Source organism: Mycteria americana, chromosome 7 (assembly GCF_035582795.1).
Source record: "Mycteria americana isolate JAX WOST 10 ecotype Jacksonville Zoo and Gardens chromosome 7, USCA_MyAme_1.0, whole genome shotgun sequence".
In the NCBI taxonomy this organism is placed as follows: Eukaryota; Metazoa; Chordata; class Aves; order Ciconiiformes; family Ciconiidae; genus Mycteria; species Mycteria americana.
Genome location: NC_134371.1, coordinates 64,178,465 through 64,200,757, shown reverse-complemented (window position 1 = coordinate 64,200,757; position 22,293 = coordinate 64,178,465). Strand labels below are relative to the sequence as shown.

The 22,293-nt window shown below is 46.2% G+C and overlaps 3 protein-coding genes across 3 annotated transcripts; 2 read left to right on the top strand and 1 right to left on the bottom strand.

The window, feature by feature from the left end:
• Window positions 1–1,732: 1,732 nt before the first annotated feature.
• Window positions 1,733–6,803, top strand: LDLRAD1 (low density lipoprotein receptor class A domain containing 1). Its single transcript, XM_075509164.1, has 6 exons — window positions 1,733–1,753; window positions 2,163–2,217; window positions 3,857–3,988; window positions 4,422–4,559; window positions 5,120–5,248; window positions 6,009–6,803. The coding sequence occupies exons 1-6, from the start codon at window positions 1,733–1,735 to the stop codon at window positions 6,152–6,154; spliced, it is 621 nt and encodes a 206-aa protein (XP_075365279.1). The 3' UTR covers window positions 6,155–6,803.
• Window positions 6,804–10,857: 4,054 nt separating this feature from the next.
• Window positions 10,858–18,072, bottom strand: LRRC42 (leucine rich repeat containing 42). Its single transcript, XM_075508804.1, has 8 exons — window positions 17,914–18,072; window positions 16,450–16,937; window positions 13,849–13,980; window positions 12,679–12,797; window positions 12,182–12,270; window positions 11,984–12,097; window positions 11,747–11,831; window positions 10,858–11,344 (listed from the first exon to the last, which is right to left on the bottom strand). Exons 1-8 carry the CDS (start codon window positions 18,061–18,063, stop codon window positions 11,088–11,090), a joined length of 1,434 nt encoding a protein of 477 aa, XP_075364919.1. The 5' UTR covers window positions 18,064–18,072; the 3' UTR covers window positions 10,858–11,087.
• On the top strand, window positions 18,065–22,254 carry IFT25 (intraflagellar transport 25). The gene is made up of 5 exons (XM_075508806.1): window positions 18,065–18,606; window positions 19,065–19,171; window positions 19,877–19,945; window positions 21,284–21,327; window positions 21,820–22,254. The coding sequence occupies exons 1-5, from the start codon at window positions 18,509–18,511 to the stop codon at window positions 21,925–21,927; spliced, it is 426 nt and encodes a 141-aa protein (XP_075364921.1). The 5' UTR covers window positions 18,065–18,508; the 3' UTR covers window positions 21,928–22,254.
• The last annotated feature ends 39 nt before the right edge of the window (window positions 22,255–22,293 follow it).

Here is a 22,293-nt window from a genome sequence, read left to right as displayed (position 1 = left end):
TTTCTAAAACCCAACTGCCTGGCTGGCTACAGCTGAGCTTGATCATCTTGGTGTAGGAGACAGATGGTGGTAGATGTCTGGTCTTAGGGACATTTGCCTGTAAGAGTGGGTTTACCCTGCATTTTAAACGTTTTCATCATGGGTTGTTCCGTGGGGTATGGATAGCTAGCCTGCTTGACCTGGCTCTTACACAGGACTCTGCAAACTCACAACCACCTAATAAGCTTTTTGAAGGCTCAAAATAGTCCTCCTGTATCGAGTCTGATGAGAAACTAAAACTTCCTCTTTAAAGATAAACAGATCCAGAATTTAAGATACGCAGGTTTTAACTCTTAATCTGTCATTCTTCCATATTGTAGCAGGTGCCCAGACTTGCAGACTGTTTGCTACTTGGGGTTTGGTGTTTCCACCCAAAATTCCCCTCAGGACAGGAGAGCTTTCTAGCACCAAGTTTAATAGTGATGTATTCCTGTGAGAAGCTTCTGCCTTGGACAAATTGGTGTTGCCATGCCAAAGGAAGAGCTAAAAGACTGGATTTAATTCTGGCTGGTCTATGAAGAGGTGAGCGCAGGGTTGGCAGACGCCCTTGTCAAGAAGCGTATATTAACTCAATGTTAATGTAATCGAGAGCGAGTCGTATGTGTGGGGATGGAGAGGGAAGTAGCCGTAACTGTTCCTCCATGTCGGGCATTATTTGGTGTTTTGAATCAATTTGAGGCAACTGTCTTGGGGTCAACTTACAGGCAACATAGCTGCCAGCTTCTCCTCCGAACTAGCCCTGGTAAGCTAGTTTTGCTAGTGCTTAGGGAGGAATCGTGATCTGGGAGGTGGCAACAATTTGGAGGCTCTTGAGTTCTGTGGACCCTCCCGCAAGCAAGAAGAACAGGGGCTCCTCGAACACTTTATGCCAGTGCTTTTTCTCCCCCCTGCCCCCGTGGCAAAGCTGCCTGCTCCTGACATTTTATCCTTGAAGCTGCAAAACTCCACTCCGCATGTGCTGTGCTGAGGCCTGCAGCCGGTTTAGAAGGCTGCAGATCTATTTGTAAGTTCATGCTAGCTACAGGCTGAGCTGCTAAGCCTTACTGCAGGCCTGGAAATTCAAGCACGCAAGTAAAAGAGAGGACCCAGGAGGATTTGCCTATGCCTGTGCTCGTTGCCCAAGCAGGGAAGCTATTCCAGATGGTCGTATCCCGCACAGCTCTGCTGAGATCTAATCATCTTGCAGGAGTCTGGGCTGATGCTGCTACGAGGGCAGTGTGTCAGCTCTGTCTTGGGAAGGAGGTGGGGAGAAAGGAGACTTGCATGAAGATGATCAGACTCTCCTCCCTCAAGCTTTCATCATGAAAGGGGGGTTCTCCCTGACCAGCACCAGGGTAAATGCAGTCGGCATCGGCTAGGGGTGAGCATTCATCTTCCAAACTGGCGTTAGGAGTGGCAGCGGGGTTCTCTGCATCCAAAATCTCCTTTATGATTTGCCTAATGCCCTGTTGTGAAACCAAGATGGAGGCAGGAGGAACGAGAAGCAAACCAGAAACCCCGCTTCCAACCGGAGCTGGAGCACGGGCTTGGTGCTGCCTTCCCCGTCTTCTCCTGCTTGCGTGCTCGGGCAGCAGCACGCTCCTTGCTTTCCTGCCTCTGTTGGGGTTTGTATCCTGGTAACATCACTCCTGTTAGGTGCAGAAAACTCCCTGCCGTCCTTTGTGCTGCTCTGAGGGCTGTAGCTCTGGGAAGCATGAACAAAACTCACCCCCAGGTACAGTCCTTCTCGTTGGAAAAAAATCTTACCTGCAGCTGTTTCCTAAAGTACATGTGTTCTTGATAACGTTGTTTATCTGACCTCTTTATCACTGCCTTCTGTGAGATTTCGAGTTGTTTCTACTTAACATAATTTGATAACAAAAGGAAAGTATTGATATAAAGCGCTGGACTTGCATTAGTGTTTGTTTTACAAATGGGTGACTAAGGTTTAAAAGGCGATCTGATTGATCACTTCATGAATTAAATCTGTCCATGTTTCCACCGAGGCGATTTTTGCTCGTATGTAAAAATAAAGGAATACATTATATATTCCTGGGTAAGATGGTGTGAGAACTAGAAAGGCATACCTTACGTGGTTACTGCATGCTGCTTTTGTAAACAGTCTTTTATTCCTTTCCTTCTAGAGAAATGGTGATGTAGCTACTTTTGATTCAACAAAGTCCTTCTCTGAAGAAAGAGGTAACAAATAAAATGCAGAGCTTAACATTTTTATTATTACAGTATAAATCAATTGAAACGATCTGTGTACTGTAAAATACAACCAGTATTTATGGTCTGTTGAGACTGATTCTTCCCCCGTCCCCCCCAGTGTAGTGAAACATCCAGACTATAAAATTAATAAACTTAAGCTGTTCTTTGTTGGCCTGGAGTTGGCAGTCTTATGGTATAGTAGCATGATAGGTAATCCTTGTCCGTCACAGAAGGGCTCATAATGAACTTGCTATAGGCTTTCTGTATCTCTTGATAGCCAAACTTCATCAAATTTTGTCCATATAAAGAAGGAGAAGGTGAGATCAAACAGAATCAATAGCAAACCTGTAGATCAGGCTGCAACATCATTTCATCACTGCCATTATTTTATACTCAATATACAACTCAATTATACAACAATAATAATTTATATATTGTCTACTTGCAACTGTTGTGCTTTCTGGTCAAAGGTGTTGTCTTGTAGACACAGACATGCTGTAGTTCACCACTTTCTTTCAAGCTGAAACGTTCTGCGTTTGATTCCCGCTCAAGCATGACGGAGGGGGTGGTTATTGCAGCTGGGATAACTTTGCTGTTGAGCAAAGGCCATGCCTTCGCTTGCATTTGTACAACACAACAACTAAGTAAATACGAAGCACAGCAAAGACAAATTCTAACCTTTCAATCAAAGCTCTTTAAGTTCAGAAATACCAAAATCCAATTATACATGCAGGGTTGCCTTAAGTGGCCGGTTACGTGTTTCTCAGATGACCACGTTAATTTTTTTTCTGTTGGTCTGGAAATATGAAGGAATGCAAGAAAATACAATGTTGGTTTAGAGACAAAGCACTGGTGCTGCAGAGAGCGGAGCTGAGGGCAGCTGATCGGCATTGCTCTTGCATGCGCTGCTGTTGTGTTGCAATGACTGTGGGTTTGGCCTTTAGCTTCCGGATTTGGTTTGATTTACATACATGACTTTCTGAAAGTTGGAGTCGCTGGAAGGTCGTTGCCCTTTGTACCCTGGAGATGTCTTTGGGGAAGGAAAGGGCTGCTCTTCGGCCAGTTCTTACTATTTTGAGCTGATAATTCAGCCTCGTTCTGTGGAAGCGTTAAAGTCCTAGCTGGGGCAGAAAGCCCAGAGTGCTGTGAAATGAAATTTTACCTCTTGGGGAGTTTTGCCGTGCGCTCTGGGAGGGTGTCTTTCCCAGCCTTATGCCGACCTGCCCTGCGTTTCGGCTGCTCCCGCTATGAAAAGGGCATTGCTGTCCCATGGGATCGGGCAGGGGCTTGGCCTTCTCCACCTTCTGCATCCGAGTGTGTTGGGTGAGTTCCGACGGAGACGCGGCATTTGTGCCGTGCTATCCCAGTGCTCCGTAACAGCGGCGCAGGCTCTTCCACACTGCAAGCAGCAAAATTCCCTGTGAGAAGGTGTTTAATGTCAGAGTTTGGCTATTAAAACTCAACTATCAAGCCCTAAACCCCAGCAGCCCCTGCCAATCCTGCATGCAGAGTCCCTGAAACATCACCCTCATGGCTCTGTGCTGCTCTCCTCCAAAACACCCTGACCCGGCTCAGTCCTGCCGGACCCTTCCCCGGCCCCTCACCTCTCGCTCTTGCCTCCCAACAGACTGCTGCCAGCCATGCCGTGCCTGCGCGGGCTGCACACGGAGACACGCCTGCATCTCTGCCACGGCACTGCTCGTCCTCGCTGCCGCCGTGGGCTTGGCGGTGGCACTGGGACTCCTGCCACGTGCGCCAGGTTGGTATCCCAAGAGTCGTTATTTTTTTGGTAAGGGAGGCAGAAAATGGTGTTGCGTGAGAAGAGCCTTCACGTCCATCACCGTGTGTGAAGCGGTGCTTCCCGGCGCAGATCAGGAGGAAGGAAAGGGACCAGCAGGGTGGTGCGGGGCTGTGCCAGCCTTGCACAGCCCGAGTCGCCACCAGCCGTTCCTCGGCTCCAGTGGAGCCGTGGCAACTCTGGGTGTCATGCTTCAGACAACTGGTATAGTTTCCAGATTCTGCCTACCAGAGATTAATCCCGTTTTCAGATTCTACCTATCAGAGATTAATCCTGGCCCCTGGTTATTTCCAGAACAACAAATGAATTTCGGAAATCCCCCTTTCTTCCCCTTGATCTATTCCTCATTCCATGAAAATGTTGGAAAATAAAGTATCTCTTGCTTTCCCTTCAGTGAACCGCTTCTGTGCAGCCTCCAATAACCGGACAGGCTTCTTGTGCGATGACAGGGAGACCTGTGTCCCAGCCAGCCAGGTCTGTGACAGAGTCAGCAACTGCAGGAATGGAGAGGATGAGCAGGAGAAACTCTGTGGTGAGCGGTTTTGTTGTGACCGTCCTCCCTGCACTGGTCTTCCTGTTGTGAGACAGGTCAGCCGGTGTCCCTCTAATCCTGCTCCGTGCTGCTGGCTGCATACGTGAGCAGATAAGCCTGGTAGATCCTTTGTAGGGCAGATGCTGAGAGGTGGCACTGCCCAAAACCCAGCGGGAGTGCCAGGAGTCAAAGACTCCAAGCTTCTCTGATCTTCCTAGGGTTGTTTGTTTTTTTTTTTTAAACCATGATGCAGTTTTCCTCCATTGGTTAAGCTGTATGCCTACATGGTTAATTTATTGTCCAGTTAGCCTGGAAAAAAACTCATTAAAGCAGAAACCTGGGGCACCCAGACTCTGCTTCCAGCTCAGCTACAAGCATCCCTTTCCCTCTCCAACCTCAGCTTCCCCATCTGTGGTGTCGTTCGTGCCCTGACACCGTATGGGGAAGGACTGACTGACCCCCCCCATGACAGCAGCCTTTGGTAGCTGCCATCCCCATTTTAGCCGGTGCATCTGTGCCTGGTGGAGTTGAGCACGTGTCCTGTGTGTCTGCCCTTGCAGGTGACTTGCCCCGTAGCCTGCCGGGATACCTGGTTTTCCACTGCAGTAACCCCATGTACTGGGTCTATGCCGATCAGAGGTGTAACAGGATGAACGACTGCGGAGACTGCTCTGACGAGATGGGCAGCTGTAAGTCTCTCTTCTGGCTACTGTTGGGCAAAAGGTCTTTTCTGCTGATGGACTGAAATAGGTTGTACAGGTGTGATGCCCACTGATGCTGCTGGAAATGCCTGGATGCTGGCATCCACCACTAAAACACAAAATAGCTGGGATAGGACGTGAGTATGAACCATGTGGGCTGCATCCCATCAGCTGCCAAGGGCTCTGTGGCAACTGAGAGGGGAAGGGCTCTGTGCTTTGCTCCCAGCCCCAAACGTCGCTCCTGCTCTGTGGTTTGCTGAGTGTGGAGCAGTTTCGTGATGCGTACCTGTAGGCAGCAGCAATCATTCAAACTGGCCTTTGGTTGTGGGTCAGGAGACAGGTACATCTCTGAGCCGGGGGGACTGAGTGTGCCTCAAAGCCATCTAGATCCTTCTCTCGCTAAAAGGAGCAGCAGGTTTGTTCCTAAGTCACCCCCCTGGTTTTGAACCTCAGGCGAGACCTGCTCGTATCAGCAGCTTTCTCTAGAGTAGCTTGCTATAAAAAAAAAAAATTACAGCTAGTTGTTCCAGGATGGCATGTCTGCCATGAAGGTCATTGCAATGTCATGCTCCGTAGTCATCTCCCACAAGTGGCACCAAGCGAGTGTCCTCTTTGGTGGGTTCAGAGATGCAGGGTCATCACCAGTGGCTTTTCAGTAGCTGCCAGGGGGTAGCTACCCATGTAAGAAAGGAGATAACGGGTCAGTGCAGCAGAAGTATTTCTGTTCCCTGTTTTCCATCCCTCCCAGTGGCCGCCTGCCCCCCGTGTGGGTCAGAGTGGTGGAGCTGCAGCCCGGTGCTCTACGAGTACTGCTCCTGCATCCCCAGGAGGCTGTGCCGGGACGGCGTCCAGCACTGCCTCAGCTGGTCCGATGAGTATATCTGCAGACCATGAAGTCTTGGCACCCAGCAGCGTTGGAGACCGCAGGGTGCTTCCTGCATTGTCACCTTTAAACCTTGGTGTCCTCCTGCTCAGGAAGCTCCAACCCAAGCAAGCCCTCATCAGCAGTGCTCTGACCAGCACGCAGTGACACTGAGCAGGGACGAAGTGCTGTGCTTCTAACCTACGGCAGCCCGTGCTGCAGGCTAGACACCGGCTGTGAGACACCTTCACGGGTTCTCCTCTTGTGTGAGGTCGAGTCCTTTCTGCATGGGCAGAGCACCGTCTTGCAGCATTGCCTCGATAGCTCGATGGGTTGTGTGCAGGCTGGAGACTGATTACCAGCTGCTGCCAACACAGATACCCGTGTCTGGCCAACCCCAGGCAAGGGACTTCTCCTGTATGGACGTGCTGGTGCCTTTGCAGGCAGCCAGATGAAGGTACATTAAGGACTACCCTAAAGAGCAGGAGCTGAGTGAGGTGAGCCCTTCTAGCCCTTGGGTTAGCATTTCCCTCCAACATATCTTCACAGTCCTGATCCTCATGGGCAGGAGGAGAAGCCGGTGTTTGTGTTCAGAGCACGTCTGCAGGTGGTTTCAGCAGTGGCTTTGAAGGGTCTGCGTTGATGCTCCCAGAATGCTTCCTCAGGAACCCGGTGCTGAGGGTGACGGTGCTCTTCTCAAACCATGAAGGCCAACGTGGAGAGCGTAATGGTGAGGAAAACTGAAGTGGAGAGGTTTCAGGGTTTGTGGGGATAAATCGCTGTGTCCCTGTGACTGTGTAGCTGTCCCTGCGTGGCAGGGGCAGGGAACCGGCACGTATATGAAATGTACTTCTCTCAAGGCTGTGCAGTTTTGGAGCAGCAGCTCGGCGGGTTGAGAACAGCCGTGGGGCTCGGATGAGTTTGTACTGAAGCTGGCAAGGAAAGGAGGAAAAAAAAGTCGCAGCCTCAGAGCAGAGAGCAGCAGAAAACCAAGTGCCGCAGCTGCTCCCGGGGTGGTGTGGGATGACACGGGCTCTGTTCGTTGCTCGTTCCGTTCCTCTGCCAGCAGAGCAGGATCAGTCAGTCAAACCTTCAAAGCAGTCCTCAGGATATAGATACGGACGTGCCCCTGAAATTTAAGAAAGATGCGGTCTTTCTCTGCTCCTTTGAAAATCTCATCTGTGTCTAAAACATCGTCTCTGAGAAAAACCTACATTTACAGTGAGTGCCCTTACTTTTCTAGGCCCAAAATAAACATCAGGCAATATTCTTCCCACCACCATCCCAGGTCATATATCTTTAAAAATGAAACCCCGTTTACTCATTTCCTCTCTGTCCTGTGATCTGCAACTCGGCGTGTCACCATGACTTGTATCAACGGTGAATGTTTCTTCTAATCTGTAGCTGGGATACAGCTGTAGATCTGAGAGACCTTTTAAAAATAGCTTTACTGTATTCTGACTCATACGTCACCTGGAATGTGATGGCAAAACTCTGCATAAGGGAACCGGTACTACGGGAAACTTTTAAAGCCACGTTTAATAACCTGTCCTTCTCTACGCCTGGCTGGGATGGATGGCTTGCTTTCTCTGTGCCTGTAAAACATTACTGCAGTGCGTTCAGTGCTGCAGCTTGGAAGAGAGGTTATGAGTTTTCTAGGTAAACATTTCTCACTTGCAAGCTTCCAGCCTCAATCAAAACCTGAAATCGAGATGCACATTTTTACTGGAGAGTCACAGGCATCTAATGCTTCAGCAAGGCTAAGTTGCGGTTGGTTAATAAAGCCTGGCTTATTGCAGTTGCTGTTGTTCCTCTTGTTACCCCGAAGTACGTTCTGGGGCAATCGATGAGGAAGTCTTGCAGTATTTCTTAAGAGGAGCCCAAGGAGGGGTGATTCAGAGGCAGCGCTACCGGTTCAGCCTCTCCTTCCTGGGGAAGAAGAGCTTTTTTCCAATTCAGATCGGGTTCAGCCACGGACTGTTTGCCTGTTCCTTGGCTTCGAAGTGGGAGGGTGCGCAACAAGCTCTCTGCGTTGGGAGGGTGCAGGGGGGCTACAACTGCTGCATGCTTCTATGGGCAGCAGTCAAAGAAAGGTGGGAGAGGAGGGGAAGAAGAATCTCACCCCTCATGATGGGAACTATATATGGATAACAGAACAACTGTAGCTGGTAAGGATTGGACTAATCAGCTGTTAAAAAAATACAGAAACCCTCACCCACACTCAGCGTAGGGCCCAGCCAAGATGACTGGTAAAAAAAAAAAAAAATTTGCTCTGTATCAAAGATATTGAGACAGCCATGACTTTCTGGAGCCTCCGATGTTTGCTGTGGTTAGGCTGACCCATACGGCAACTGCTGTATTCTCCCAGTCCAATATTTGTCAATCATTGCCACAGCTCACTTCTGCCAAGTTATAAGATTGGGGCATGCAACGTGTGAGGGTGGGGAGTCAGACGTTTGTGCTTGCTGTGTAGGAAGGCTGCTTCTCCACCGCAGCAGAGGTCAAGTGGTGGCTTGCCTTGGCTGGATGGGGACAATGTTGGGATCTGGGAATTCTTACTTTATTGTGAGACATGATAAAGAAGGCTTAAGGCAGGAAAGATTCTTGTGCCACCTTCTCTCTCCTTCAGCAGGAGGGTGAGGAAAGAGAGGCAGACATAGGGGGCATGGACGATATCCCTGGCTGGAAAGAGGAAACTAAACACACTCCCCTCTCCGAAGCAGCTTTGTAATTGAGCTGAACCACAAAGAAATGGGGTCAAGAATGTGATCTCTGCATCTAAGATAGCCAGTAAAGGTTTACTGGTGTCAGAGGAGCTGACGCACCCAGTAGTGTAGGGTAGAGCCCCAGGGTTGCTCTCTGGCTGATGTCCCTGTATCAGTTCCCCGTGAGTGCTCCTGGGACGGTGGAGCTGTGATTAATGGCTCCCAATTAGGAGGGAGGAACCAGGGACTCATCCTGCTCTGGATTTACATCTGTGAAGAGACTAGCCAAGAGAGACACAGAAGCAGCAGTCCCCAGGCAGCAGGACTCAGAAACCAGCCTGGAAACAGCCAGGGACGCAGCGAGCAGTTTAAGCAGGCAGTTGGCTGAGCCTATCTATTTCAGGGTGAGTCTCCTCCTGTAATTTTCCTTCTTACTGCCTTGTTCCTGGTCAGCAGAGGCTTCGTGCCTTACAGAGAGCAATCAACAGAGGTTAGTGGGTTGAGGACATAGTGGCGTGTCTAAGTCTTCCTAGAATAAAATTTATACAGTGGTGTGTTTAAAAGAGGAAGTCTGCTGGTCAGCAAGAACCCTAAGAAAAGGAATAATTGTACCAGGGATGGAGAGCGTAAGAAACACAGTGCTCTAAAACACCTCTTCTGGAAAGGAAATCTGTACTGTATTATTTTACCGACAAGCCTGTGACCTGGGCAGACCGTTCCTGTCAAACCACAATGTGCCTATTTTCCGGCTCAAGGCATCAGCTCCCAGCTGCTTTACCGATGTGAAATGGAGTATACGATTCTCCGACCCGTGCATCTCTCCATGGTCAGATTAGATCTCCGCAGCGGTGGAAAGGCTGGCAAAAGAAATCCGCGGTGGCTGTTGAACCAGAAGCCTGCTGCAGGAGGAGGATTATACTTGAGCACCACAGTCATCTTCCTCCCTGTTGAGACGCTGTTTCGCTAAGTCACTCTTTGTGCCATTATTTGTCTCAGCAGAGGGCTGATGTAGTTGTCAGTGGAAGCTATTAATAGCCCTGAGTTTCTGGGGAAAAAAATGTAGGGCTTGAACGCAAGTATGCTTGTTTCGTTTGTCTGTAGTCCCTTTTTGAGGAAAATTCAGCAATAAAGGCACAAAGAGAGAAAGGGGTTTAGCTCTATGCATTTTTGAGGTGAAGTTCCTTTTCTTGGCCTCTTCATGATTTCCAAGGATGTGTTGCTTTTCTTGTGGCTCAATTAGGGTAAACAACAGCGTAAAAGAAGGAAGATATCCTCTAAATAAGCACTAGTAGAGGAAACCTGTAGTAAATTCTTGGCCTTATAGGCCTAAGAGCACAATGATGGTGGCAGTGCCCAACTCATGGGCACTGTGCACCTCAGCCAATTTTGACCAAAAGGCTCAGGGCAGGAATTCAATGCTAAACACACCTGCAGCATTACAGCTGTGCCGCTGGCTTCAGACCGACCAACACAGAATGAGTCTGAGTATCTAGGGTTTTTTTACAACAAATATGTATAATTCAGTGAATGTTTTTTAGATGGGGAAGTAGTTCGTATATTGCAGTGCACACTGAGAACAGGTTTTAAACCACAGAATGTGCTCAAATGCAGGGAATTTATGTATAAGGGAGAATATATTACAGCTGCGGAGTCTAATCTCTACAGTAACCCAGTTTCCGCTTTCATTTCCTGGGCTAAAAGGAGGGAGATAGGGGACTTCTGTTCTACTTCGGATTTCTGCAATAACTATTACCGAGGGGTTACTGTCTCTCTGCCTCCCTCCCCAGGGGCCTGTGCTTATCCTCTTTGCTTCCTCCCTTTGTCAGAGCTTTATCAGCACAGCCCGGTGCTTACAGGCTGACGTTTATGTTCTACCAGCGCTATTAAAGTCCCAGGGCACTTGACAAGCACAGCGCAGCTTCATTTCAGATGAGCTGCCGTGATTAGTCTTCTGTCCCTCAGGAGGCAAGAGAGGAGGAGGGATAGGACCAGCTATTTTTGTGAATGATATCTATGTCAGAAGAATTAGCTAAGGATGACAACAAAAACTTTATTTGAAAAAATTATTATGTATTGAAAATATACAGTAGTATCATCAACCTTCTCCTTGACTCTATCCCTCCCCAAGCATAGGTTACCCACAAGCATATCACAGCAACCAGATTTAACAATACTGGTCTCCTTTGTTACTCCCTCTCAATACGGCTAAATTCTGTCATTAGCAAGAAAACAACAAACAAAAGACCCACTTCTTTCTGACTCAGTAGGTATTTAACAAGTCCCAGTCCTCCACAGTGAGGCACAGATGCTTCTGTTTGGAAGTCCTTTCTCTCTCTTGTTCAGCCAAAGCTCTTTTTTTATTGTTCTTTAATTCATGGCTGCCTGCAACCTCCTTTTTCAAAGGTAAATGGCAATTTTGAACTTTTTCCTTATAAAACTGCAAGCTTCCAGATGTTTTTGTTTCTGCCTCCACCAACTTGCATTTGACTACTTCCTCTATTCTGTGTGTCTTGCCATCTACGGGGGAAAAAAAAACAAGTTTAGATTTTGGGAAAAACAGAATTATGCTGTAAAATGCATACTTGTGTTGCAAATTGTTTTGGCCAAGCCAACCTGGAATACTGACTGCTTTGCTGAAATGTGCATAGAGAAAAATAACGTTTATATTTTGGACTCAGAATTTTAAGGAGACAACTCAGTTATTATATGTTGCCCTGAACATGCTGCCATGCTGTACTTTAAGAGTTATCCGGCAGTCTAACAAATGAAAAAACTCAAACACATTGTAATGCAGTCACACAAATGGCTGAAATTGCACTCCTGAGATGCTATTTGTACTATTAAAAAAAAAAAAGTATGAAAATACTCTTTGTAGAAAAGAAAACAAATAAGCTATGTGGTCTCTATGCAGTTACGTACAGAAGCGCAGAGCCGCTGTTCTGGATCTCAAGTCGTCTTGTGGCTTGATGGCCTCCATAACTGCCTGCTCCCACTGCAAAACTGTCTGAAATCACATTTGAAGGAGTTAAAATTTTGCTTGTAAAATTTACAGAAATATCACTAGAAACAACTCTAGCCCATATTCTTTCCTATTCAGGGATTTAATACTCCATAAGGACAATTTCTAGAGAGTAAAACAGACTTAAAACCCCATACCTGCTCTGCCCATCCCTCTGTTTTGCAGTTACTATGATCAAATTCTTTCAGAGGCACTTTTGAGTGAACCAGGCCTATCTGCATTTGGATCCGCTTAATGACGGCATTAACGTCCTAGTGAAAAGGGAAATAAAGTAGTCAGAGGGGAAGCACGTTTGATTACACTTGTCCAGTGAACTTCGACAGATGCTCTTTTACCTTGAGACCTGTCCCAGAAATGTCCAAACAATTCAATTTCTTGAAAGAAAGAAGGTATCCAATTCCCACATCTGTGATTTTAGGGTTACCTGTAACATCAAGTAAAGTTAACTAAGTTGCAAGATGTAAAGAAAGATGATCAGAATACCAAGAAATTATTTGTTCCAAAAGCTAGTACTGGAACAAGGGGGGGTCTGGCCTTTTCTTTGTAGTATGCTTCATGTTTTGAAAGTGAGTCAAAACTGACTTTTTCCCTCTAATGATAAAAATACAAGTATTACAATACCAATTCTCAAACTATTAAAAATATTTATGTAAGTAGCAACTGGCTGAGACTACAGGTATGACCTTCTGGAAAGCTGTTGGTGAAATTTGGGGTTGAGTACTTGGCTCGTGGGAATCATCCAATTAATTGTATTCCTTCAATATTAAGGAGGATAAATTCTTCATCAGAAAGGATACAGGTTGCTTCTAATATTAAACCATGAAGTACTTACAAGACAAGTCTAATACCGAAAGATTCTCAAGTCCCTTTTTCAATACTCGTACTGGTGCTGTCATTCTGCGAAGGCCTGCATCTGATAAAGAGTTGTCTTTGAGGAGAAGCCGTTTTACACTGGGAGGAGAGATACAAATGCATAGTTTATAGTCATTATTTTAGACAGTTTTGTAAAATGTCCTAAAACTCTGTGCCAACCCTTCAGTCTACTTTGTTAAGGTTAGTAAAAAGTAGCAAGAAAGAAGCCTGGGTTAGTAGGACTAACAAATATCTTTATATTGCCTCTGCTAGCTCGACAGAAGCACTTACATGACCAGCTATTCCCAGAGCTCCAGTGACAAACCAATCCTAGAGCACAAGCATTTGCTAACAGAGACAATAAGGTTCTTTATACACTGAAGTTATTTAAACCAAGGCTGCCAATCTCAACTCCACTGGAAACTAAAAAGAGAAAAATGCTTGGCAAAATGGGAGAGGACAGATTCGGTAAGAGATACAGCAATGATTTTAAGTAAGCAATGAGGTGGTATAACATAGGTGAACAAAACTCAGGGAAAAACATAACACTAAAACATTCTCCAGAGCACTTCAAGACAAAACCTTGGTGCAAAATGCACCAAAATCTTATAGTAACATAGCATCCCCTAATTAGCAGTCATCCTGCCTATTGATTTCCAAAATTTTCTACTTTCCAATCTGTAGTATCAAACAAAATTACAAAACTCATTTTTTTGAAATGTTAATTAACTAAATATTCGACCTACTGCTTGCTGAAATCTTCATCTGGAACATTTGTTTGGTTAAAAATTTGGCTGATAAAAGTTCCCTCTTAAAAAAGGAAATAAAAGTGTAAAACTGTTCCAGATGCAGATTTTACCTGGCCAATGGAAATTATAAAAAGTTGATTTAAAAACATAAGACAGTAAATTATCTTGCACATTTGTAGGACCTTTTACGATTCAGTATGTGCTTTGGATCATGTGCTTTGTGTACAATAAATTCTGTATTTTGTTTACCTCAAGAATGGGTTTTATGAATAACCAAAATCTTCAAACTTGCACACTGCTGCCTGTGAAACTTTCCTTTAAAGTCACAGCCTGATTCTTTGAACTGCTTAGTGACAGGAAAAGAGAGTGTCATTTTTAGCTATGTGTCAAGAAATCGGTACCTAGACAGAGCCTCTTTGGTGAGGTGTTCCAGCAGTTCATGTTCATCTCCAAGTTTACAACAGGAGAGATCCAAACACGTCAGCTCCCGGAAAGACTTAATTTCTTCTAGCTTTTCAGAGATAACCAGGTACCTGTAAAGAGAAAAAAAAACCAAAACCAAAAAGCTATCAGTGTTCAGGCACATAAGAAGGGTCCTATATCCTCTTATCACAAGCATAACGCAGTTGTTTCTTGTAAGTACCTACGTGAAAATTGACAGAAATTAGCCAGCTGTCCTAAGTACCTTTTTATGTGCAATCTGTACATAACACATCTGAGATCCCAGTCTTCTCCTTGAACAAATGTCATGGTTTTGCTTTGATTCAAAATATTGGACTAACAATTAAGACTTCAACTTGCAAACATTGCAATTAGGGACTTCTTTACAGATTATTATTGTATGAGTTCAGAATAATGCAAAATATATATTCCAGTTTACCATAAATCAACTTCACAAACTGCTCTTCCTCAGTATCTAGGAAGCGCGTAGACAAATGCACGTTCATCCAGGTTTAAAATCTATTCCAAATGTATCAGGATAGCTTGTCAAATTGCAAAATGTTACTTTTTATATACGTAAATAAAATACTTCACTAGAGATAAAAGTCCTACAGGACACCTGCAGGACTCCAACTAGAGCTGTGACTACACCCCAGGCAGTAGTTACTCAGTGGGTTATTTTTTTAGCTGTGTTAGTTCCCTGATCTGATTCACTCCGCAGCCATGCAAACATCTGTGCTGGAACTATTCAGTAGGAGGTTTAGAGATGGGAACAAACCACTAAAGAATGGCATGCACTAATATGCAGTAATAAGCACATAGCAGTCACTACCTCACCAACCTCCCCTGCATTTACCTCTTACTGTCCACCTGGCAAGACAAGCCCCAAATTCCCTAATCTCGCCTGAATTTACCTTATATTGCCCATGGCAAGAGAAACCCCGAGGTCAGCATCTTCACTGCTGAAATGAGGGGTGCTTACTAATTTGATCCCTCAAGGAACACCTCTTTGCCTATGCAAATAAGGGGACCTTAATATCCTCCCACTGCAAGTACACCTATCAAACTACCCCACCAAATCCCTTTGCCATGCAATTCAGCTATGCGGAAGGCAATACACATAGTCAGAGCACAAGCCAACTCTTGACAGATACTAGCAGCTCAGGGGGGTTGTGAAGAGAAGAGTGGGCTCTTCTAGAAAGAAGATTCATCGGAAAATGCCTTAATATCTTACTTCCTGGATTTCAAAGACTCGATACTTAACTCAGCTTTCTCTAATGGCAAAAGATGCCAGAGGTAACTTCATTTCTGAATTAATCCTGTAGAAAGTATCTGTACTAGAGATAAAAAGGAAGTAGGTTTAAAGGATAAAACAACAGATAATTGACCTCTGCTCAAACATTCCTGCTGCGCTTAAAACACCCCTTGGCACTTCAGATGAATATGCCTGTACTTTGATTTTAAACTGGATAAACCATCCCTTTTTCAAGTGTACAGATGGAAGATAGACTGGTTATATTACTGGGAAAGACTTCAGTAGGAGCAAGGCTTTAAAAACATAATCCAGTTTTAAGCTTGGTAAGACTCTCTTTTAGTGAAAGACAATGTGGACATTGAGAAGATGGAAAAACTGGTGCTGGACTCTCATCAGAACTTTGTTAAAGCACTTTCAATACGGGGATGGGAACCACAATAAACTAAGGTAAAACCTGCCTGATTTCAAAGCCTGTGACTTACCTACAAGCCTGTATCTTCTTCTGAGCCCCCAAAATGAAACAAGATAGCAAGCTTATAGTAAATAAACCCAGACAGTTTGCAAGTTTGCATTTTATCTGTACAGTAAGCTAAGTATGTTGAAATGCTTATAAACAGCAATTACAAAAACATCCCATGAAATACCTGAGAAGGCATTAAACACAGAGATTGCTATGGAAGTGCTGATTATTACTGTTAAAAAATAGTTGCAGGTTTAATTGTTCACATAAAATCCCCTGTTAGTTAACACGGATGTAGTCTGTTACCTGTATTATGATTTGTATCTTAGAATAAAACCAGCAGCTGCACTTGTAGGAAGGGAATCATGGAATCACAGAATCGTTTAGCTTGGAAAAGACCTCTAAGATGATGGAGTCCAACTGTTAACCTAGCACTGCCAAGTCCACCATTAAACCATGTCCCTAAGCGCCACATCTACACGTCTTTTCAATACCTCCAGGGATGATGACTCAACCACTTCCCTGGACAGCCTGTTCCAATGCTTGACAACCCTTTCAGTGAAGAAATTTTTCCTAATATCCAATTGAAACCTCCTCTGGCACAATTTGAGGCCACTTCCTCTCATCCTATGGCTTGTTACTTGGGACAAAATGGGAATGGGACAAAAGGAAGCAAGCAGCAGAGTCAGACAAGGCTCAGGTCATTTCATTAAAATTAGGTGGTGTCATAAGGCCCAAGAGATTTTTTTTGTAATTATTTTTGAGAGAAAATAATTTAAGGGAAACTTGAAGTGTGCTAGCAAAAAGCACTAGCAGATGACAGTATTTGTTACTGAACACACTTACCTATTCCGCAAGCATAATGAACATAGCACCAAATTGCCATATGCTTCAGTAAACTTCTGTAGAGCTCGCAGTCCCGTTACTGGTTCTGTGAACTTTTGTCTTGCTTCTGCGGCTGAAAAGAGCTTTTCAGCAATCTGCTCTGGGAAACCAATCAACGAGTCAATGTGATCAACATTGTCAGAAATGTAACCCAGCACTAGGCTGAAGAGAGACTTGGCCGAGTACCGGAGGTTCCCCTCCTTAGTGTACGTGAAGATGAAATGATCAGTCCTCTGCCTCCTTGCCCTATCGTCCTCCCTGTTCATACAAAGCTCCACCGAAAATCCTCTGGAAAACAGCCTAAAAGGTCTCGTTTTGGGAGTGACATTCTGTATGCCGCCTGCACCCTGATTTACCACGTGCAGCTTCCCATTTTCGCGCACATATATTGGCCCAGTATCCAAATGGCTTTCTGAGTGGAGACAGTAAGACATTCCCCTCGTCCAGTTCTGCAAAAACAAACCAAAGACAGGTAAAGAATAGCCACAGAGGAAAACACTACTCAGGAAAGACCCCAAACCCTGGCAGCTCTCCTCAATGCCCCGAGCACGGTCAGGTAACCCTGCAGGGCAAGGAAGGCCAGGCTACGTGGAACAGGGGTGTGTGCTGTCTGCCATCAAACCACAAACACCAGTCAAGTGAGAACCAAACCCAGGGCTGGCAGAGAGGTGAAAGGCTTTTGCTCTGGCAGGGCCCTGCCGCTCTGTGCCTGGTGCCCGTCAGTGGCCTGGGGCTGGATCCCAGTCCAGCACACGCACGGGCAGCAGGAGAGGGTCTCTGGGGGCTGTGTGGGAAGCAGGACCCGCAGCTTGGCCTGGCTCTGCTGCAGGCGGGGGGGGGGGGGGAGGAGGAGGAGGGCAAATGGCCGACTGCAGCAGGGCAATGGAGCCTGCTGGAGAATCTCCCTCCCTTGGGAGGGTGGGCAGGCTCCTGGTGCCCCTTCCCCAGCCTAGCCCAGCCGGTGCGGGGGGCTCTGGTTCGTGAGCAGGGATCCTGGCGGGGGGGCAGGAGGGCGCAGACCCTGCCATGGCGGGGGGCAGGGGAGGGACGGGGTCCTCTCAGCCCCTACCCGGAGGGGCTGGGGATTCAGGTCCTGCGGGGCGGGAGGGGATCGGGCCCTGCCTGAGGCGGGGGAAGGGACTGCTGAAGGGATCGGGCGCTGCCCGGGAGGAGGGGGGGGCCGAGGGGATCGGGTCCAGCCCTGAGGGGGCGGGAGGGGGGGGGTCGTGCCCTGCCCGGGGGGGGGTCTGTGAAGGGATCGGGCCCTGCCCGGGGGTGAGCGCGCCGTCACCGGGCGCAGCCCCGAGGGGCGCAAGGGGAAGGGTCCCCGCCCCGCCCGGCCCCCGGTGCGCCCCGGCCGGCAGGCGTGGGGCAGGGAGGCGAGCGCCCCGCTCCCCGCGCCCCGCCGGCCCGGCCCCCACCTACCTGCCCCGGCAGGGGCTGCCCCGACGCGCCGTCAGCCGGGCCGCGGCTCGGCGCTCCCGCCGCCCATCCCGCAGCGCCCGCGGGCGGCGGGCGGAGCCGCGCCGGGGGCGGGGACCGGAACCGGGCCGGGGCCGGGGCGGCGCGGGGCATGCCGGGAGGGGGGGCTGCGGGGGAACGGGGCGAGCGGCGGTGGGGTACGCCGGGGTCCCGTTCGGCTGCCCCGTCCTTGCGTGGGGCGAGCTCCCCGCTCCCAAACCTCCCGCCCCCGCGGCGACAGCCGCACCGCCACCCCTCCGCGCCGGGCCCGGGGCATGAGACTCCCGGGAGGCCACGGCACCGGCGGGGAGCCGGGAAAGGGGGCGCCGGGGCCGTGAGGGGCTCTCGCTGCCCCGCGCCTGTGAGGCGCTTAGTCTGAGGTGGCAGGTCCCGCAGGATCCCGCCAAGCACCGCGCAGCTCCCGCAGGCGGAACGGCGGGCGCGGGCGGGCGGCGCGCAGGGACGGCTTTGCGGGTTGCGCGGGGCCGCCGCCGTTGCCTGGTAGCGGCAGGCCCGGCCTTCCTCTCCCCGCCGCTCCGCTGCCGGCCGCCGGGCGGGGATGAGGGCCGCCGACTGGTGCCTGAGCTCGGCGGGGGCTGCCGTCGTCCTGGCCACGTCCAGCGACGAGCAGCACCCCGCCGAGAACATGGCGGACGGGTGAGGACGGCGCGGGGCGTTGAGGGGCTGTGAGGGGCTGTGAGGGGTGCGCGGGCCCCGGCGGGAAGGGGCTGCTCCGGGGCGGCCGCTCCTCCCACGGATCCCTCCCGGTGCTGCCGTTACCGCAGCCTGTCACGGCCAGGCTCTGTGTTTTGTTTACCCGCTCATGTTGGCACATAATTTAACTCTTTTCTGGAACCCCACCCCCCCATTCGTGAGTCCTTCTGTGGTACTGCTCGGGTACAGAGCCTGAATGTTAAAGTATTAATTAATTTATCAGCTCTCTCCTCCAGAGAGCTTCCCCATTGTCATACAGGGGTGTGCTTAAAATACCCCAAATAAAAATGGCTTTGCAGCTTTTTTCTTTTTTTTTTTTTTCTTTTTTTTGGTGATAAATTTCAAGGCGGTTATAGTTGGAAAGCTGCAGGTGGGGGTTTTGTCTTTTTTTTTCTCCATAGAAGTTCAGAAACGTTTTGGACAACGACAGGCATGTTCCCACAGGAATTCATTATTGGTTTTCCTAAATGTGTAAAAATCAGTAAAGTCACAATCCAGTGTTATTTGGGTAAGACTTCATATATTGTGGTATGTAATACATACTATGTTAAAATGTGTGTGTGTGCCTATATGTAAATTCTCACAGTAGTGTCACGTTTTGTAAGTAATCACTTCTGACGAATTCATACAGCTTAATTTAATTCATAAAGCTTCATTTAGCTTAACAAAGCAATTGTCCTCCACATCCAAAGTTTTTCATAAATAAATCAGAAAAAGATGGAAAATCTACCCCATCTGCACTTGTTTTGTTCTTACAACACCTTGTATCGAGCTTGTAATTAACTGTTCTGTCACACAGCAATGGCTGTTCTAATATAATGGACAGGACTACAATACTCACTCTTTTAATGATTTATTTTGATTACTGATTTTTATAGTTTCGTACAACAGAACTCTCTTAGTCTTACTTTTTTAAATAATATGAAGGAAAATGTGAGTTCTAAACCAGAAAGGACTGTTACAAAGTCAGAGCATGAGGACAGGAGCTTGACCATTAGCAGAGGCTACACAAAAGACATGAAAACTTGTCATTGTTTGTCGAACCTGGAATATGAGGATGGTGGTTGTATTATAGTCCTACCCCATGAGTTAGAGAAGAATGCATTAGTTAATGCTTTTAAAGTGCTTTGTAGATGAAAAGTGGTGCAGTAAATATCATTATCAATAAAGAATCAGAATTTGTATTGATATTTTAAATGTATATGTATTTTAGTGCAGACCTTAAGGATTGAAAGAAGCATATCTAAAGACCCAGTAGATTTTGAAGAGTGCATTGAAAAAGGTAAGATTCTGAATCTGAAGCAGCGGGGATTTTGTGGGAATGATGTTGATCTTTGTTGATTCATTTACTATTTCTAGGTTTTAGAATAACAAAGTTTGTGTTAGGCAAACTAGGAAGGATTCTGATTGTCTTTTATTGTTACTACTGAGATAATTCATAAAAAATAAAACTTGCTAATGAAGCTTGAAAATGTTTTTTTTCTAGCAAAACAAGGGAGGATAACACTAAGATGTGTGCCCTGGCAGGTATCTGAGAACAAGATTGGTCACGTTGTCAGCCTTTGGTAAAGCCTCATGACCTAGACTACTTTTGTTAATTTTAGTTAGTCTTGGGTAGTATTGTAATTGCATGTTTTGCAGGGATCCCTGTTTTCCTGCAAAAATTGCTTATGATGTTACACCACGGAGTAGTTCTCTCGGTAACTTAATTACATTTTCTCCTTAGCTGCCTGAATAATTTCAGTGATGCTCTTCTGGAGGGAACTATCACTTTTTGCATACATAATATCAAATTCTTTGGGTTCCCCACTGGTTTCTTTGAACATCAAGTGAAAACACAAACATTTTGGAAAAATAGCCAGGTTTCCAGTCGTGTAGCCTGGTACTATATAGCACCATTTTCCCAACTTGAAAAATGCATTTTTAGATGGGTAATGATAAACAAATACACTGGGAAGCAATACTCTTTATTCTAAAGTTAAATCTTAATTTTATGGCTTTGACTAAGTATACATAGTCTGTAAAATTATGCTTATAAAATTGAGCTTAGATTTTAGTTAGGTTCTGTTAAGCCATACAGATAAAACCATCCTTTTAATCATTAGTGATAAACTATAATGTTTTCAGTGAGTCACTTTAACCCCATGTCTATTTGTGGAGTAGTCAAGTGTGGCTTGATTATTTTATTAGACGTTAATGTAATAGGCACATTTAAATGAAGTTTATGAACACTGATGGTCTGTGTAGCAGTTTGGAGATGTACAGTGCTGTATAAGGGCTAAAAGCACTACTTGTGCGCTTGCTTTTATGTTCCAAAAATTAAAAACAGACTTATATAGTATAACAGAGTGCCATTTCCTGCATTGTTTGGTTGGCTTGTTTTTGTTAAATGCCTCTTGGGTGACATTTTATAAACCAGCATAATGAGTGGGATATATATACACTGGGATATTGCAAAAAGTATTTGTTCTGTTAAATCACCTTGTAAAAAAAAGAACAATTTCTATATGCAGTATAAGTTCATGGTCCTTAAACTCCCTTGATCTCTGAAGTCCAGTGAAAACTTTTCACAGCTTTGCACATTATTATTCATTATTTGCTTTAAAATGTATTTTTCTAGATTTGCAACACACAGAAGGACAGCTTCAAATGGAAGAATTTCCAGTGAGTATTTACAGTGTACGTCAGTAGTGGTTCACGACATGGGATGTCTAGACTAACTGGGGAGAAACCATGAAAAACCAAAACATGTCTTTATTTACAATTATTGTTAAATTGATGTTAGATATAGGAATTTGTAGATCGTGGTATGAAATTGCACTTCCCAACTGCTCCTTTGTAGATTATGGTATGAAATTGCACCTGCCTACTGCTCCTAATTATGTGAAAGAGCTCTTTCCAGAAGTGTGGCAATCTTTCCTCTTTCAGTTGTTGCCTTTAAGGCTGCAGTAGTCAGGAGGGGTGGGACTTTTTTGAATTGCTGTCATCTAAAGAAGCTCTGAAGCTGGCTAGATGTATTCAAAGAGCTTGATTTATGTGTAACTTGAAAACAGACACAGAAATATCTAGATCCTTCTGTCTAACAGACTTCTGCAAATGACGTTTGATAGTTACGTTACTACAGAGAATGCAATAACGTTTTTTTTCTTTCTACAGCTTCCTGATTTCCAAGCCACTTACTTGCGTTTTATCATCAAATCTGCCTTTGATCATTTTGTATCAGTGCACCGGGTGATGGCAGAGGGCACAGCAGAAAACACTTAAGTCCAGCTTAAATTTGTACCTCGTTTTTTTTATAAAGAAGTTATATTTTGGTATCTGTAGCACAGAGAATATTTATTATTAAAACCTTGTATTAAATTGTTTTTTGAAGGTAGGGATGTAGTATGTATTCCCCACTGGCTTAATGTATGTAATGCAGTACTCCTGTTAATTGTAGTAACAGCTTTCTAGTTTTATAACCTTGACTGTTACCCTAGAACACTTGAACATAACCGAGTCCATTTCAATGAGTGTGTTTATATCAGTCTTTCTTAATATATGAATTAAAACTCTATTTCCTGTAAAATGTTTCCCTTGCACTCTGAGTTAGATAGAAAAAAAAGTGTGAAATACTTAAATGGGAGGTAT

What these genes read in the sequence shown, in the direction of transcription:
- LDLRAD1 (XM_075509164.1), top strand. Translation starts at nt 1,733, where the DNA reads ATGAACAAAACTCACCCCCAG. An exon ending in TGAACAAAACTCACCCCCAG is followed by an intron (nt 1,754 to 2,162) that starts GTACAGTCCTTC and finishes CTTTCCTTCTAG; the next exon opens with AGAAATGGTGATGTAGCTAC. An exon ending in TGAGCAGGAGAAACTCTGTG is followed by an intron (nt 4,560 to 5,119) that starts GTGAGCGGTTTT and finishes CTGCCCTTGCAG; the next exon opens with GTGACTTGCCCCGTAGCCTG.
- LRRC42 (XM_075508804.1), bottom strand. Translation starts at nt 18,063, where the DNA reads ATGCCCCGCGCCGCCCCGGCCCCGGCCCGGTTCCGGTCCCCGCCCCCG. An exon ending in TTTCTGGGACAGGTCTCAAG is followed by an intron (nt 12,098 to 12,181) that starts GTAAAAGAGCAT and finishes CCTTTTCACTAG; the next exon opens with GACGTTAATGCCGTCATTAA. An exon ending in AACAGCGGCTCTGCGCTTCT is followed by an intron (nt 11,345 to 11,746) that starts GTACGTAACTGC and finishes TTTCCCCCGTAG; the next exon opens with ATGGCAAGACACACAGAATA.
- IFT25 (XM_075508806.1), top strand. Translation starts at nt 18,509, where the DNA reads ATGAGGGCCGCCGACTGGTGCCTGAGCTCGGCGGGGGCTGCCGTCGTC. An exon ending in GCCGAGAACATGGCGGACGG is followed by an intron (nt 18,607 to 19,064) that starts GTGAGGACGGCG and finishes TTTTCTCCATAG; the next exon opens with AAGTTCAGAAACGTTTTGGA. An exon ending in TTCAAATGGAAGAATTTCCA is followed by an intron (nt 21,328 to 21,819) that starts GTGAGTATTTAC and finishes TTCTTTCTACAG; the next exon opens with CTTCCTGATTTCCAAGCCAC.